The 17,942-nt window shown below is 35.9% G+C and overlaps 2 protein-coding genes across 3 annotated transcripts; one reads left to right on the plus strand and one right to left on the minus strand.

The window, feature by feature from the left end:
- Positions 1–103: 103 nt before the first annotated feature.
- On the minus strand, positions 104–4,549 carry LOC145220458 (uncharacterized). Its single transcript, XM_080087664.1, has 9 exons — positions 4,399–4,549; positions 4,030–4,158; positions 3,733–3,789; positions 3,410–3,535; positions 2,623–2,742; positions 2,230–2,299; positions 1,952–2,046; positions 746–826; positions 104–401 (listed from the first exon to the last, which is right to left on the minus strand). The coding sequence occupies exons 1-9, from the start codon at positions 4,507–4,509 to the stop codon at positions 384–386; spliced, it is 807 nt and encodes a 268-aa protein (XP_079943790.1). The 5' UTR covers positions 4,510–4,549; the 3' UTR covers positions 104–383.
- Positions 4,550–15,022: 10,473 nt separating this feature from the next.
- Positions 15,023–17,879, plus strand: LOC145218488 (metaxin-1-like). Of its 2 annotated transcripts, XM_080085897.1 has the most exons (4): positions 15,023–15,502; positions 16,322–16,589; positions 16,653–16,790; positions 17,540–17,879. In XM_080085897.1, exons 1-4 carry the CDS (start codon positions 15,102–15,104, stop codon positions 17,678–17,680), a joined length of 948 nt encoding a protein of 315 aa, XP_079942023.1. In that variant the 5' UTR covers positions 15,023–15,101; the 3' UTR covers positions 17,681–17,879. The 2 variants fall into 2 exon arrangements, with proteins under 2 accessions (XP_079942023.1, XP_079942024.1); XM_080085898.1 differs by lacking the exon at positions 16,653–16,790.
- Positions 17,880–17,942: the final 63 nt, after the last annotated feature.

The raw sequence follows: 17,942 nt of genomic DNA on the forward strand, positions 1-17,942 counted from the left end.
GTTTTTGTACAAACTTTTGCAGTATTAGGATTATTGAGAATGTGACTACTAGTTTTATATAATTTGAAAAACACAATATTTTGCCATGAATATATTAGCTTAAGCAACAAAAACAAGGAATTGTAAAAAGATTTGCAATAAACACATGGTAAATGGTGGCATTGGTATGAAAAAGAAGTTCTAGTACTAAATGCTCATTGAAAAGAAAACACTGTTTTGAAATGTTTGAAACTCACACATGTTTAAAGTTCATTGCTACAGTGACTGAAATGTAAACTGTTTTGAACAACACAATAACATCTAATTAATTGGAATTAAATTGATTACACCATGATAAGTATACAGATTGACAAGGTACAGCGATCAAACCTTTTCCCTCTTCTTTACAGTGTTCCCTTTTCCTTTAAAACATAAATCTTGTGGTTATATGCCTCAACAACAAAAAACATTTATTGACAAGTGAAAGCAAATTGTAGACATGTGGGTTGTTTTACTCTGCTTTCTGACAAACTAATAATTCATGTAAAGGAATGCAAATTAGTGAAATCTTGTTTGACAGACAATAATTATGCTACAGTAGAATCATCCCAAAATTGGCAAACAGTAAAAGAATCCTATAACACTTTAATTGTATTTAATGTGTGTTTTATACTGTACATTGATGGGTTATTAAAATTATTGGAAATGGAATTGGGAAGTCTTACGAGCTTTACCGATAGAAATAAATACAAATCTGTGTACTTACAGCATACTGAGGTGGCTGGTGTGTAGATGGTGGTTGGTAAGTTGGGTTAGGTTGTGGGACTATGTGGGGTTGATGTGCTGACTAATATGGAAAAATTATGTTTGGTTATTTAGTAAGTCAGTTTAGTTGTTGATGCTGAGACAATTACTTTCGATATAACTGTTCATGTCCATGTAAAAGCATAGAGCCAATAAATGATAAGCTGCAGACAGTGCTATAAGGTCTCATCAGTGCAGCTGGTGACGAGAGATCGGCCACATTGGCTAGTGTAGCCATTCATCGGCACTCCAGTTTGTTGGGAGCACAGGGTACAACCCCATGCATCACCTGGTCTGTGCGATGCCACAACTGGACATACAGCACAGATGAAACTGGCTCACAATGGCCAAGCAACTGCTTGGGAACCACAGTGAAGTCAGCTCAGTGTCACAGTATCAATGTAAAAGCATAGAGCCAATAAATGATAAGCTGCAGACAGTTGCAGTTGCTTGGCCATTGTGAGCCAGTTTCATCTGTGCTGTATGTCCAGTTGTGGCATCGCACAGACCAGGTGATCCATGGGGTTGTACCCTGTGCTCCCAACAAACTGGAGTGCCGTTGAATGGCTACACTAGCCAATGCGGCCGATCTCTCGTCACCAGCTACACTGATGAGACCTTATAGGTCGAAACAGTGTGCACTGTCTGCAGCTTGTTCATGTCCAGTTTTAAAAATGTTCATTATGATTACACATTGCAACATATATATATATATATATATATATATATATATATATATATATATATATTTAGATCTATTGGTCCAAAAAAATGTCCTCATTAAAAGTTTTGTTTATTTTAGATCTATTCTTGCTTTGTTTTTTATTGTTATATTTATTTTTGTGTTTAGTAAAAAGCTGTTTAGTTGTTCTTCTTGGCAAAATAAAAACCAGTGGGCATTTTTAATTACACAGATAATCAGGGTACAAATGTATTTTTTTATTAGTAACAAAGAATTTTTATTATGTTGTTACTAACAAAACGAAGACACCAGTTTTGCACCTACCAACATCTAATTACAGCTTATCTAGTAATTTCTGTGTCAAGAATAATCATGTAATAAAACCTTGTTCAAACATGCTCCCTAAAATATCATGTTATTTATGAACAGTCACCAGTTGTCATGGGAAGTAATAACTCACATTTACTGTATAAGTAAGAAGCTTACCTGTATTGGAATATTCTGCCCATTCACTTGAACAACACTCTGTGTGAAAGCTGGGTTATATTGGCCTTGCACAACATACTGGTATTGTGGGACACCTGCATAAACAAAAGTTTTTGCTTTGCATTAGGATTTTTTTTAGTAATACTCACTGACAAATTGTTTATTATGCGCTTACATTGAAATATTTTTTATGCATTAATTATTAAGCAAAAAAATCTACATTGAAATACCAATTGATCAAAAATTTTATGAATTTAAAACATTTAAAGATAGGATACCCTGTGAAAATTGTTGGGTCGGTGCTGTCATTATTGGTCCTTGGCCTGGTACTGCTGTAAACACCATTTGCTGTAAAAAAAATATTGGTTTTATGACATCAGTCATCTAGGTTAGTTAATTATTAACACCAAGTTTATGGAAACGAGAAAATGTAGCATGTGATGTTGTTTTCACAGGTTCAATAGGTTAATAAAATAACAGCTACAGTACAATTATATGAATAAAAATTAAAACAAAAGTTATTGCATTTAAGTTCTTGTAAAAAAAACATAATGAAGAATTTTACTCTGAAAAATTGAAGCAATGTAAATTGACACTATTGAAAGCATGGCCAAACAATACAAAAAATTAGTTTTCAAAACATAGTAATTGATTTTGTTGTCCCTGCTCACTGTTGTTGTTGTAGCTCGGCAACAGTTGGAAGCACAGCAGTAGGCAGAATGAGTAATGGAGATAATCAATTCAGCAAAACCAATAACTGTTAGTACAGCATGTAGAGCCACTTGGGCATCCTAAATAAACAAAGCAAAATATATTTAGCAATCCCTGTCAAATCTGGACTCGGAAAGCAAAAAAATCTGGTTCTTTGGTGTGTGAATTCGCTATTGTAAAGTAAAAGATCTAGATTAGAACATGTAAAAAGACACATTTTTCCATATCTATCATAGACCCTGATTAAATACTCCAGATTAACAGTGTTGTGTGAAAAAAAAAAAACCTTACAAATTTCTTGTACCTCAAATTTTGCATGGATTGGACAAAGACATTAGAATTTACTAACTGTGTGTTGTCGTGCACAATAGTTTTATTTTTCACATGTAAGTCATACCTTTTCATTTATGCAATAGTTTTGTAGTTTTGCATGTTGTAAACTTGGAAAAATAAATGTACACCCTAAAGCAGTGGTCGGCAACTGCCGGTCCGCGGCATGGTACCGGTCTGTGATGGGCTCTTTACCGGGCCGTATAAATTTTAAGGTTAAATGCTCTTAAACATTTTGCCCATGTATCCCGGGGATGATGAACTAATTTAGGTGTTTTCATTGCTAAATATTTGTAGTTTCTTGAAGACCGGTCCGCGATAAAATTTCACTTTCAAAAACGGTCCGTAGTGCAAAAAAGGTTGCCGACCCCTGCCCTAAAGCACACGCAAGTCTGTTTGTACTAACAATGATTGTACCTGATAGGATCTAAAGCCCCATGTATAGTAATAGTCTGCTGCAATTATAGCAGCACATATTTCAGCTGAGAACATCGAACATGAAGTCAATGCAGCAAAAATGGTCACAACCATTGCACCAGTTATCTATAAACAAGTAATTTGTTAAAAAAAATGTTTTTTGATCAGAAGTTAAAATATTAAATTTGTTGATCGCGTTCCTGAACCCTTATTTCAAACTGGCATCATAGTTTGTTTAAAACAATACTTTTCTGGTGATAGCAAATCCAAATAATAAAGAAAAAAATCCTAATCAACACAAAGCAGTTAAGTTTTGTCTTTACCACACATTGTGATGGTTGGGATGCAGATTTCATTCCTAAAATTCCTGATGCAAAAATCTAGAAAAAGAATAAATGTAGTACAAACATTTAAATGATTAATTAGTATAATTTTTTTTTACAAAACAAGGTTCCTATTCCTATTTTTTCTGTAAAACACATTTTGCCTACATAAATTAAATATTGCTCTTCTGGAAAACTTATTTAAAAACAAATTAGTTAGTCTGTATATATGATATGTATATGATACTTGGCAGCTACAGTTGTTACATTTTGCCTAAAATGCAATACTATACTTACAAATGCACCACACCAAATTCCAATGCCAGCATAAGAAAAGCCATAAGAATAATCCATTGAGAGTGCTGAAATAATAATCAACACAACTCCAATGATCATTGACAATGAACCAAGAAAGACCTGTGTAATCTTCAAACAAAAATTTCTGAGTTAATTTGTTGTTAGTATATAAATAAAGCGGATTGTCAGCCATGTGCCAGTTTTTGTTTTCTTTTATAGTCAAGTAACAACAGAGATTTCATGCTGATTGCGTAACAAACCACAAACATGTAGTTGTAGTTTTGCCAAGGGCAATATGTTTTAGCCAATAATGATTTGGACAAACAATACTTTTTTTAATGATGTTTTTGTTTTTTTAGTTTTACTTACCCCCAAGTTCTTGAAAACTCGAGCATATTTTAGGCCAGGATGACTTCCAGATGGATACTGTGGCTCAATTGTTGGACCACAGCAACATTCACAACAGCTGTTACAAGACATACTTGCCCCCAAAAATTAAACCTTAAACTTTGGAAAAATGTAAGCACTGCAAATTGAATTTCAATAAAATATGTTAACTTAGTGATTGGGAAACATTTAAATCAATTAAATTCTAAACCTCAAACTATTCTTTTTGAAAAAATACAAGCTTATACTTTAGCGCATTTCAAAAGTGCTATTGCCAACAGAAGGTACCAGTAAGGATGGTCACCTACATGCTTGTCAAAACCTTTTAAAATGTTTTACAGTCAATCGTTGGCTTGTATTTTTACAAAGACTTTCGAAAACAAAAGTTGTCCCCCTGAATATTATATCTCCTATCTCCAACTTTTCTACAATTTTTAGGTATTTTTTAACCTTCTGTCTTATTTTAATTTTTTATTCTTGCTCCTATGTAAGCTACCTGATGATTAAACAAATTGCAACAGATGCCCCTTTGTTTGCTTCTCAGTCATTAAAATCACATGCCTAAAGTCAATATTATCATTGTGACAAATGCTACCAATTTAGACTAGGGCAATTCCGTTAACATTTATTTACAAGCAGGTCTGGTTCAAAAGAATTTTAAAAGAATCTTTGCAATGTTCACTTTTTCTGTATTCTGCACATTTGAACAAAATTGTTGGTTATTAACAGATCGGATGTTTTGTGGGCATCTTTAATGCCTTTCCCAAATTTGTTTTTACTTGGGTAAAAACCATTCTTGTTCTACATCTTTCTCAAAAAATTAAACCTTTAACAATTTTAATTTCTTTTGTAGTTTACATTGTTTTGTTTTTTTTGCATTTTTAATATTTGATAGCTTAATCTGCCATATTTAAATAATCTATTGTGATGTTAGTAAATTTTAATGAAAACTATACTTGGAATGGTGAAAAATATTAAGGCTCCTTTCAAAATGTTGTTCTCAATAGCATCAACTACCAACATCTGCTTAAAAAAATTCCACTTTTAGGTTACCTTATACAATAATGGGGGTTCTAAATAAAAAACACTGGATACATTGGACTATGTTTGTTTAAGATACAAAGTCATCTAAAATTACCAATATATTTGTAAACATAAAACCATTTACCACAATTTCCTCCTCTCTTAATTTATTTTTTATATCCAACCATGCTTTTAATCTTTCAAGCTCTTTCCTTAAAATAAATTAAATATGTTTAGTCTTATCTTTTTAATCAGTGTGATAATGTAAAGAAAATCTGCTACTGAATGTGAAACACTATGCACACTAAATAATAAATATTGTTTATAGGGCTCTCTATGACATTATTTAATACACTACATGTAAGATATTCGGTGGTAGAAGGCCACCGATCCTGATTATTCTGGTTGGATCATGTTTGATAGAACATGTATATGAAGTGTTGTAGAAGGGGCAAAGAAACATGACATTCAAATTAATAAATATTATTTGGCATTGGTGACTTGTTATGTTTTGTAAGAACACAATGTCAATATTTGAAAATCTTACAGGTGACATGGCTTTCTAGAAGGAATTGAGTATGTTTTTTGAGCACGTTATCAGTACTTACTAATACAGGTTTAACATTTATTCAAATTTAACTGGGATGACTGTAAGTTGGAGTTTAGCGATATGTTTATTTACAAGGTTTCAAAATCATGTTGCCCTTATCTTAAACTTGTTTTTCTAGGGCAGGGGTCACCAAACTACAACCCGCAAGGTCATTTTATCCGGCCCGCGACCACATTGTTTGGTTTGTCAAAACGTATAGTTAACATTGTAACATGTACAGTATAACAGTCGCATTACCAGATTTTAAATGGAATTGTAGAAAGACCATATCTTGGCGCCCCTACAAAAAATGTGTCGTGGGCTAGGTTTGGAAAGAATGCACTAGGACATGCAAACTATGCGGCCCAGAGTTTGTTGGCCGGGCTTTTCGGGTCGGGTTCCGGCTTACGTATTTGTGAGAAAACGGGCCTGGTTTACGTTTCGTGTCCGCCACTTTTTTACAATAAAATCACTCAGCTAATTAACACCTAATGTCCACCCTACTCTAATACGTCTACCATTGTTCATAATTGTGATTGTTGTCTATTTCTTTTTTCTTTCTTATTCTTTGTTGCAAGGCTTTCGTAGATAGGCCTGTCAATCAAAATTTCGGGCCTAAACGGGCTTTTTAAAAACGTTTCGGGTTCGGGCCAGGCTTCGGGCTTATACTTTAGTTGAGTTGAGTTGAGTTTATTTCGCCGGTGATACAAATCGTAGCAGCACAATTGCGCTAAAATATTCACCAAACCGGAAATAGCTGCGCAACGTTGGGACGTTATAAAGCGCGACAAAGGTAGGGGCACAATTGGTGGAAAAATGATAAACGCGCTGCAGCTACACCGTTACTTAAAGCGTTATGTGGCAGGGACTCACATCAGAGGGTGAGGTTGGCGCATTGGGACATCAAGACTGGGGGGGAAACGTTGGTGGAACCAGTCAGGTTGGGACCTAAAAGCTAACCACCCGTGTTAGGGAAAGAGGGTGGGGTTCAACAGGAAAAGAAACCACCAAAAGAAACCCTGTTGGATAGTTTCCGGCGCCAGAAGAAAGGGTGCAGCACAAATATAGTGACGATAGAACATGATAGCTGTACAACATAAGAAAGAGATAAAAAAAGAAGAAAAGAAAGAACTAAAAAAAACGGCACGGAAAAAGCAATTAAATAGAAAATACATAGATAAATGCGTCCATGGGGGCGGGTTCGGGCTCAGATTTCGGGTTAGCCTACTTATTCGGCCCGCAGTGAAAAAAGTTTGTTGACCCCTGTTCTAGGGGGACTTAAGCACCAGGACAAAGTCAGTCGATAAGCTGGCCCACATGTGAGTTAAAGTAATGTCGTTTGTTTGATGACGTCTCGTATTGACATAACGAGTTCGAACTTGCGTATCGAATTGACCATATTGTTTCCACACCAAATCAGCTGAACGTTGATTTGCGCAAATTGGTCATTTCCTTGTACCAAGTGTAAATTCAACATGGTACCAAGTGTAAATTCAGCATGTTTGTCCATTAACCCATACACACGCCACAAAATGCATAGGTTTTATTGGAAATGTCACATCCGACAGTCTTGTTTGATTACACAATGTTCGAAACATTTTTTTCTTGTTTTTTTGCTACCTAGCATTTCAAAGTTTATTGTAATAGTGATTTTTTACGTTGGACAAACAGTGAAAAAAATCACACAAGTTCTGTTCAAATGCCACAGGTTGCACGGCCGCCTTTGGTCCATTGAGGCCTAAAACGTATAATTTACCCACTGGGTGGCGACATGAGCAGGGTAAATGGTGTTTAAGCTATGCCCACTATTATTGTCTTTGGCTTCACACGTTAGTGAAAGTGTGTTTCGTGATGTGACCCCTGATGACTACCCGTATAGCGTACGTACCCCCTTATAACGATTTGTGTATGGCGAAAATGCTTGCTTTCGAATGTATTTATAACCAACGATTTGTGTATGGCGAAATGCTTGCTTTCGAACTCTTGCGGCTGTGAAACCAATTTTCCACTGACCTGACTTTGCGACTAAAAAAATCTGTTTACAACACGCATTTGTATTTATCAGTCATAACTTTAAAGTTAATAACAACCGGTTGAAGTTTTTTACAAGGCGCGACTCTTGGTTAAAAGCACAAAAAACGATATCAACAAACAAATTTAGGCCTAAAGTGGATTTCCGTTTTGATTGCGGGTCATTATTTCAAACAATTTCAACTGTTTGTTTCTTGCAGTTTAAAGTTAGTACTTTTTACAACAACGACAAGTCCGACACACGGTGTTTTGGTTAAATAAAAACATTTCAGTTTGACAGTTCATTGCAAATCGACTTGGTGACTAAGTTGTAACATTGTGTGGTTTAGTCTAGATATAAGCAGAAAAAAGAAAATTGCAACGCAAAGCTTGATTTAATCGTAAGTCTGACAAAAACTTTGATTTCATTGATTGCGGAGAAATTGTGTTTCAGCAAACTCAATCTAAAGTTAATTTACGTTACATGCGACAAAACGGCAAAGGGGTTGGAAGAGATTCTTGGGTTGTGTACATCCCGCCGTCTGGTGAAACCCGCCCAGGTCCGGTAGACACATCCCATGCCATGACAGTATCACTGGCATAAGGATAGCCATTAACCCAACGAGTATAAACATTTCCACCTCTGGAACTCACCGCAGATGGATGCTTAAAAATCAAATTTGTTCCGATTAGTGGCAACATGAAAGAAGCTTGTGTACTGAATCATGCCCAAGCTTGATTAAAATTGCAAGTAATTAAATCATAACTTTCGCATAAACTTATTTTTAGATAATGTTGACTTTACCCTATAGGTTGTAGCCAGCCACACTTCGACACTTTCCAATGTGGGTTGGTCAATGTACGCGCCCCAAGCTTTTTGTAGGTAGTTGTAGAGTACATTATACATTTCCTCAGTGTCTATGTCAACTAATGTGGCTCCATAGAAACGGCAAAGGTTAGTAGCCGCCGACTTTCCACCGTTGCTATTGTAATTTGCTACTGTCCGCGGCAGCCAGTAGCAATGATTTCTGTACACGATTCCCGTACAGTTTTGTTTTTCTGCAAATGAAAAAAATCATTACGGTTGACGACTAGCGTCGTTACAAGTGCAGTCGCAGGATAATTCGATATTTTTCTGCATGTTTCAAAAATTTATTTCAAAAACTTACACTGTCATTTTAGGTGCGATGTTGCAGTAGCACTGACAAAATAAATATCAAAATGAAAGTTTTTTTTTTTTACTTTTTTCGGTGAGTCAGATTAAAATTAACTAGTTCCACTCTTTATTAGACAAAGTTGAATAAATGTCGTACCATTTAATATTTCATTTATACGATTGTCGATTTGAGTCCAATTCAACAATGGTTCTCCTGTAGGTTGTTGCGGTCGACAGCTACATGAAGTCCTAAAAACCGCTAAAAGAATTACGATTTTGAACAACACGTGCATCTTGCCTCACTAAATGCTAATGAGTCATTTCTGCTACTTGAAGTCATAGATGAATGACAAGAATAACGCAGCAAAAAAGGCTGCATGGCATAAGCACGCCGTAACGAACGTTTTTTGCAAAGGTTTAAACAGAGCCATGATATTCCAGAAATTTGTTGACATTGCTAACATATAAAGCTTTACTTTTTATACACTTGCCATGTTGAAGGAAATCAACTGTTGGTCGAACTTCCAAAACTTTTTATACGTTACAACAGATCCGTTAACCCTGGGTAATCGTATTTTGAATGTGCCAAGCTTAATTATGCAACTAACAGAAATATATATTTTTTAAAGCTGCTTTAAAACACATTTTTACTTGACTGCGTTAACACATCGATAAATCGTCGTTCAAATGGCGTTTTACTGTCGATAATTGTCAATTTTATTAACTCGTTATATGTAGGCTATTACCGAAAGTATATCCGTACAACGAACGTTAAAATGTATATTTTCCAGAATTATGGAACATCGAGAACAACTACACAAATATTTTTATCTTTGCGCAACAACGTTTAAGGAGGATTGGAAATTTGGAACAAAACTCGCATTTAATGCGTAAAATCGGCGCTTTTAGTCGTAACGGTGCATCTCGCACGTTTGACGCAGCAACAGAGTATCTAAATTGTGCTGGAAACCCGTGAACAATCTTCCTCTAAAAGGTCATCACGGATAAGCCAAATATATACAATAAAAAACACCGCTGGTTGCACATTTACATAATGCAGGTTGACTATTACTACGTTTCCATGGCCACTTGCGCACATAGCCTGAAAACATGGCCTGTTCATTTACTCGGCCCCAACGACCAGGCGCAAAACCGCTCGCGTTTCCATGTCCGTTTTGTGATCAACCAGGCGTATAAATGTAGGGGAAGCACCGTACGCGGTATGAGCAGAAGTTGTCTGGCTGAGTATCGGACCAAATCAAAAAGCAAGAAAATTTGTCATGAATCATCAAATAACTGAAGATTTGACTCTCTTGACTATTTTTGCAATGCATATATCAGTTTTAGTTATTTTATTGCATAACCAAAGTCATTGCCTTCAAACAACAGGCATGTTGGTTGCACAAAAGTCAAATAGTTCAGCTACAGTTAAGAAGAGAAGGTTTTGAATGCTTCAGAGGTATGTAACGTGTATGATGTTCACTTTTACAAATAACTAATGTTATTTTTATGCAAAAACAAGATCTACTGATTGGTGGGATACTGTGGTAAAAAAGTTTGATGACTCGGATTGGTTAAGACATTTTAGAATAAGAAAATCAACTTTCGAGCGGCTTGTTGCACTACTGAGTGAAGATTTGAAACCATGTTATTAATGTTCGTAATAGTTGGTAGAAATGTGTATATCAGATTATAACAACATAGTATTGATGAATTATGGTAAAACTATAATGATATGAATTTTTAGATGACAGATCAGTTAGAACACCAATATCACTTGAAAAAAGGATTGCAGTTGCCATATATAAACTAGCTTCAGCTGCTGAATTTAGAGTTGTGGGAGTTACATTTGGTATTCACAAATATCTGTACATCGATGCTTACACAGGTAAACCTGTAGAATAAAAAGTGCAACAATAACATTTATTTAAACTTCATTGTTATTTTCAGGTTTTGCTAGGCCCTGTGCAGAAAACACAAAGAATTCATTTATCTTCCCGATTCCAATGAGGCACAGCAAATTGCAAATCAAAATCATCAAAAATCAGGGTTTCCTCAGGTTTTTGGAGCAATTGATGGATGCCATATACATGTAAAAGCACCAAAAAATGGAGAGATTATATTAATAGAAAAAGGTTTTCATCACTTGTATTACAAGCAGTGGTTGACAATCAGTACAGGTAAAACATTACTTTGGCACTATTACATTTCATTGCATTCAATTTGTGTTTTTAGATTCAGAGATTATAAAAGAACAAACCAATTATGCGCTGGCGCGCGAGCGTGTGTGTGGATCCAGCCTTACCGGCACTTGTATAACGTTGATAATAGTTTGATCACGCAATTTAAAAAAATTACTATAACCTATTCTACCTTCCGATTAGAGTGCCAGACGTGGTTCAATAAAACTAAGAGTGCGTTGATTGAAAAGCCTACAACTTAAATTTGACTTCTGATTATTAGAGGACTTTAAACTCAAGCGGTGGCGCCCTCCAACGGTTTGAAGGTAATACTAAATAGATAGAACGCACTTATACGCACAGAATTTTGAATGTTCTGATGACTATAAAACAAGCCATGTAAAAAAACGCCATCAACCTCTCTTTGCTTCAGTTTTGTTTAACACAACTAAAAATCGCATGGGTGCAAAAACCCTTTTGCTCAAAATCAGTCAGATGTTTATTTAGCGAATATGTGTTTGACCTGTTTGATGTTTGGCCTGGACCCGCTCAAAATAATTACAAACGTGTGTTAAATAGTTGCAAAACGGTTTTGTACAGGTTTTGCGCTTGTTCAGCTGTGGTGGTCTAGTAATAATTACGTATGGAACGATTTCATATGTCTAATAAACCAGGGATTGGCAATCTTGAGCTTTATGTGAATGATATTTTCGTTTTTTTAAATCAGAACAGCGTTATCGAAAATTATTGTAACTATGGTATGTGTGATTTTGGCTCCAATATTTTTCATGAAATTTGTCGACTAAAAAACGTTTAATGTGATTTTGTTTCAAAGGCAACAGAATGGTTGTGTAGCCTATTTGCCAATGTATCAGGCGCAACCTGTGTTAGTCCGGTCGACACAATCCATACCAAGTCATTGCTGCCTCTCGGATAACCTTTGAAGCCGCAGATTTGCACATTTCTAGTTTCAAACTAGTTTCTAAATATTCGGTAATGCTGTTGAGATGCGACAAGTAGGTTAAACTTCGTAACGCATCGTAACATTAATGCAATTAACGAAAGCAACAAGTCGATGAGGAAACGCTAGCTGGTAACAGCAAAAATCAGAACAGCGTAATTAATCAGAACAACTCGATTTGTCTGCGGGCAAAATCAATTAAAAACGCATCAGGTAAACTTCCGATGAGTCAGAGAATGACCCTTCCTGTAACGTGCGTTACTAATAGCTCATATTACCAGCCCTAGCACACTACTCTAATATCGTGCAACACCTATTTGCCGCTTTGGACACTTTGCAAGTTTGCACTGCTGCAAACACAAATTACTCGTGTATGAGTGTTTGTGATATATTTTGGAATTTAGCGAAGGTTGTCTAAACTTTGAAACCACAAATAAACAAGCAATAAAAACGTTTTTTCTCATCACCGCCATGTAGGCTACTGAGATTTGTCTCTTACCGGCACATGTATGACGTTGACAATAGTTTGATCACGCAGTTAAAAAAATACTGTAACCAATTCTACCTTACGATTAGACTGCCAAACGTGGTTCAATAAAACTAAGAGTGCGTTGGTTGAAAAGCTTACAACCTAAATTTGACTTCTGACTACTAAAGGACTTTTAACTCGAGCGGTGGCGCCATCCACTGGTCTGTATGTAATACTAAATGGATAGTATGCACTTGTACGCACCCAATTTTGACTGTTCTGATGACTATAGTGCAAGCCGAAACCATGTTAATATTCAGGCCTTAGCAATTTTTTAGTTGAAAATTCTTGATTTTTAGCTAGTTTGGTTGAACTTGATCTTGAAGTGTTGCGGTTACAAACATGTGGTAAACGCCATCAACCTCTCTTCGTTTCAGTTTTGTTTAACACAACAAAAAAATCCTATGGGTGCAAAAACCCTTTTGCCAAAATCAGTCAGATGTTTTTTCAGCGAATACGTGTTTAGGCTAACCTGTTTGACTTTTGGCCTGGACCCGCTCAAAATAATTTCAAACGTGTGTTAGGCCTAACTGTTTGTTTGTTAGTTTCACTTTTATCCTCGGTGGGCGGGCAACGCCTGAATACTCACAATTAGTCTGCCGTCGAGCTGCCTGCTTTATTGCAAGTCCGTTGATCATTTTTTATTTATTTTTTTCGACTTGGGCAGTTGGTGACTTTAATTTAGTTCAACACATCGGGAACCACTGGATTGGAGCAATTCTGCTTAAGTTTCTTGCTCAGGGAAACGCAAGCGACCAAAATAAGATTAGAACCCATGACCTTGTTTGCTGTTTGATCAAATATTTTGGTCAAGCACGACTAAGTGTCTTTTTCTACACTTTGTTTTCCTGATTTGGCTCTGCTACGCAAATTCTTTTCTTCTGTGTTGTTTGATGTATGGAGGCTATGGTATCAGTATTCCCGCACTAGAAGTTGATTGGTCGGAACTCGCTGCTACGCCAAACAGGCACGTGTAAAAAGAGCCCTTGTATCGTAAAAGAGGCATTTCTGTAGGTATCGCGAGTGACGAAGGGTGTTGAATGCAGGTCGACTTTGAGATATTATGATTTTGACTTTAATTAAAGTTACTCGCTCAAACCTAAACAATCATAGTGGGCACTGCGACATCGTTTTACCGTTATGATTTGGTTGCGACCACTGGTAGAAAATTCGATTTTCTGCGAGTTGAATTTTGTATGTATATTGTACTGTCGATTTGAACAGTGACGTCTGTACACGACGTTGGTCAAACAAATTAAGTGCGTGTTTTTTGACCGTTTGGTGATTTGTTATAGCAGGATGCAAGCAGTTTTCTAATTAGGGAGGCACGAAAATAATAAACTTTTTGCTAAATTTTCGCCACAAGATATAATTTTTAGCAAAATTTCCGGAAGCTTCGAAAATAATTAAGTGGGCCTAAGTTGCCTACGTTTGTTTATTTTCCACACTTCAAGTTTGCCGAATGTATTGAAACTATGTTTTGAGCAATTGTCTGATACGAAAGGCGTGGGCTAGGCCTACCGTGTGTTATGTGCTTCAGTTTAAAGTCTTTTATGTGGATTTGATGTCGTGAATGGAAGATAAACATGTTTTGTCTTGTTGCGTGGTTGAAGCGTTGTGTGGCGGAAAACCTAAAATGTCTCATGGACATAAAGACCTATCTGTGCTTTCCTAGAAAGGTTTTGACTCGCTCCGCCAACGTTAGCTCGCAGCACCTCTAGCCTGCAAAGTTATCCACCATAGGAAAAGGTTGGCGGGCGCAAAGAGTAACCCCGTTAACCAAACTTTTTGATTGATTTGGTAATTAAAACCTTTACTGGGTTACATAGGCTATTTTTCAGTACTACTCATTTTCACCGTAAGTTTGATCTCAAAGCTCAAACCGTTTGTCTTGAGCTAGTCATAGTTTCGCTACTTTGCGTTGTGTAGGCTAGACTAGCCTAGCCTAGGCTATGCTAGATGGAGTCGTTTGTAAGTTCGTCGAACTTAGTTCGAGAATAGTTTGTGCAAAGTTTTTTTGATTTTTAAGGAGGAGTCGCATCCTTCTGCATTTTCAAAGGTTCAATAATAATGGGCAGAAAATAAGTTTGAAAAAAATAAAAAACCCTTTTTGAAACAAAAAACGTCAAGCAAAAAAGGCAATGGGAATTCCCCTAATTTATTCAACGGCGTTGTTGACTGAATATTTTTCGTTGGGCTGGGGTGTTAAATTTTAGAACTTTTGTCAGAAAGCTGTGATGGAAGAACGCGAAAACCTTAATATTAAACTAAAATGCTGGGGTGGGGACTGGGATTTACCAACCATAGACATCGATTCGCTTTCTGTAATATGTTACGCCAAAATTCGTAACGTACCAGTAAAAGTTGAGAAAACTTTACCAAAAAACACAATTACCGGCACTTTGCCTGAATTGGAAGTAAAGGAAATTGTTTATTCAAATCCTCTCCGAATTATTGGCAAACTGCGTAAAGAGGGGTACAATGCAGATTTTCATTTGACAGAGGATGAAAATGCTGACACTCTTGCTTTTCTGGCATACATTGAACAGAAGCTTAAACCTGCCATTTTGTATACATTGTGGCTTGATGCTGGGAATTATACCAAAGTAATACGACCTGCCTATGCAACAGTATGTGGGTATGTATTTTTTAAACTCTTGTTAAAGCTGCTTGTATCGGCCTATATCTTGAGTGAAGTTAATTTTGAATTTATAGATCTCTTCCGGCAGTAGTATTTTTTTGCTGACGTTTTGATGTCCTATACAGGGCAACTTCATTAGGGTAAATAACCGAATTAACACGACAAAACGGCAGTATAAAAATACAATTGCTAGAAGATCTCTATAAATGTATTATGCCTGGCAGCAACGGCTTGTAATATGTTAGGTTGATTCTGTTGGTGAAATAACATATACTGACACAATTGCACTAAACAATCACCAAGACGGAAATAGCTATGCAACATTGAAATGTTATTGAGCGCAAAAAAGTGAATAACACCATTGGTAGATCATGACTAAATGGGCTGCAGCCACACAGTGTTATGTGGCAAAAGTTGAATTATGTATGTGTAAGGGCGACAAAGTTACTGTTGGGTCAGTTTACAGTGCAAGGGATGTTTAAAAAAGGTATTAAATGACTTTTTAAGATAATAGGATGTATTGGAACAGCAAAACAGATGCCTAAACTACCCAGCAATTTTTGTTGAGATGCTAAATATATTTACCCTAACTTTTGTACAGATATATTTTTAATAGTGAAAATAATGGCCTAAATGGACGTAAAAAGTGACATGCTTTATTTTTCAAACGTTGCGGCGAATGCTCATGCCATCATCAGTGATATGAAGGCCACCACATGTATTTGGGCCATTATTTTTACTGTTAAACTTATGAACAGATCCGTATATAGTGTTCCAAAGATATTTTTTGTTTTGTGACAATCAACTTATTTATAGGTTTCCATGGAGCCTTTGGTACCCATCGAAAATCAGAAAGGCTGTTGAACAATCAATATACCAAGCAAAAGGTGGCACAGATTATGAAGAACTTCATGACATAGAAAAGAGATTGTATCGGGATGCTCATGAATGCCTTAATGTGTTGGAAAAGAAGTTGGGAAATAATGAATATTTCTTTGGAAAATCACCATCAACTTTTGATGCTGTTTTATATGGACACCTTTCAATTCTTCTTAAAGCACCATTAGTTTCAACAGAAATAAAGGTACAGTAGCTGTTCCATTTTTGTTTTAAAATGTATGTTTGTTGTTAAATTGATTCATTTCAGAATCATTTAAACGCTTGCAAAAACTTGACTGGGCTTTGTTTTCGTCTTGACCAAATGTATTTTCCCAAAGTCTTGACATCATCATCACCCTCTAAAAGTGTTGAAAAATCACCAGAAAAGCTTTTAAAGCGGGATCAGGTATGAAGAAGTTTTATTCATGTCTGCCTAACCAAGCTTTCACACTAACTTATCCATGTCAGAAGAGAGTAACTATTTACTTACAATAACAGCCAGTAACATCATCAAACTGTATGCAATGATGTTTGAGACAATTAACATATCATTCTGTTTTAGGGGGAAATTAAAGATGTCAAATCTATAAACTCTTATGATAGAGTAATGAATGATTCATTAATAAAGTTTTTTTGCTGATTAAAGAGACAATTAAAAAGTATTAGCTAGCATCTATTTGTACAGTGAAACCCAAATAGATGAATATCTAAAAAACTCTTATATAACATCAGTCGCTGCAGTCATACATATCACCTAATGGGTAGATAGGACACCAGTCTATTTTTCTGAACTAAATTAACATATTTATAATATTAAGCAAGGTAAGAATCTCCAAAAAGAATATCCTATAGACAAGATTTGCCCAAAACCAAGGCTAATCAGTTGGGTTGCAATTCTTAATCTGATTTAAATTGCAAAAACACTTCTTACATACTACTTAACAAGCTTGTGTACCACAGGTTTAGAACCCCTGTTCTGAACCGATCTCAGTGTGGTGTTTTCTGTGTAAAATAAACAATTACTACAAATGTCTGTGACTGTTTTTCCACCCCGATTTCTTACCTAAACAATATTTTCCTGCTGAAATTGAAGTTGTATTTGTATGAGAACCACTGGGTTGGGCAAACATTTTTAAGACATTCCCCTATTTGCAGATCATTACCATTGCTGCTGCACTTGGGGCCATGATTGTCTACGCATTGACCAGCGGAGTTCTAACACATAAAAGTAGCAAACTGGCTGAAAGGATTCAAAATCATGGATCTGCAATCGAGGAATTTGACACAATTGATTAAAAAGTTCCGTCTTTAAAATAAAAACTATGAGAACTATGGAATTGACTGCTGGGTAGATTATAAAATGACAAAATTAAAGCGAAATATATATATAGTCCCACAAAGATTTAAACCTGCACGAATGTCTAAAAAATTGTCCCTAAAGATACGGGAAATACTGTCTACCATTTCTGCTTCAAACATTGAGCATGCAAACAGGTTTTTCAACCAATTTTTTGACCAAATATAATTATTCTGCTGGTTCCATACTGTCCAAATGAAG

Source organism: Phallusia mammillata, chromosome 3, assembly GCF_965637545.1.
Source record: "Phallusia mammillata chromosome 3, kaPhaMamm4.hap1.1, whole genome shotgun sequence".
In the NCBI taxonomy this organism is placed as follows: Eukaryota; Metazoa; Chordata; class Ascidiacea; order Phlebobranchia; family Ascidiidae; genus Phallusia; species Phallusia mammillata.

Excerpts from the sequence above, each read along its gene's own strand:
- LOC145218488 (XM_080085897.1), top strand. The coding sequence starts at position 15,102 with ATGGAAGAACGCGAAAACCTTAATATTAAACTAAAATGCTGGGGTGGG. Across the intron at positions 16,590-16,652 it reads TAGTTTCAACAGAAATAAAG|AATCATTTAAACGCTTGCAA; the intron begins GTACAGTAGCTG and ends GATTCATTTCAG. Across the intron at positions 16,791-17,539 it reads AGCTTTTAAAGCGGGATCAG|ATCATTACCATTGCTGCTGC; the intron begins GTATGAAGAAGT and ends CCCTATTTGCAG.
- LOC145220458 (XM_080087664.1), bottom strand. The coding sequence starts at position 4,509 with ATGTCTTGTAACAGCTGTTGTGAATGTTGCTGTGGTCCAACAATTGAG. Across the intron at positions 4,159-4,398 it reads GAGTTTTCAAGAACTTGGGG|ATTACACAGGTCTTTCTTGG; the intron begins GTAAGTAAAACT and ends TTTTGTTTGAAG. Across the intron at positions 3,536-3,732 it reads CCCAACCATCACAATGTGTG|ATAACTGGTGCAATGGTTGT; the intron begins GTAAAGACAAAA and ends ACTTGTTTATAG.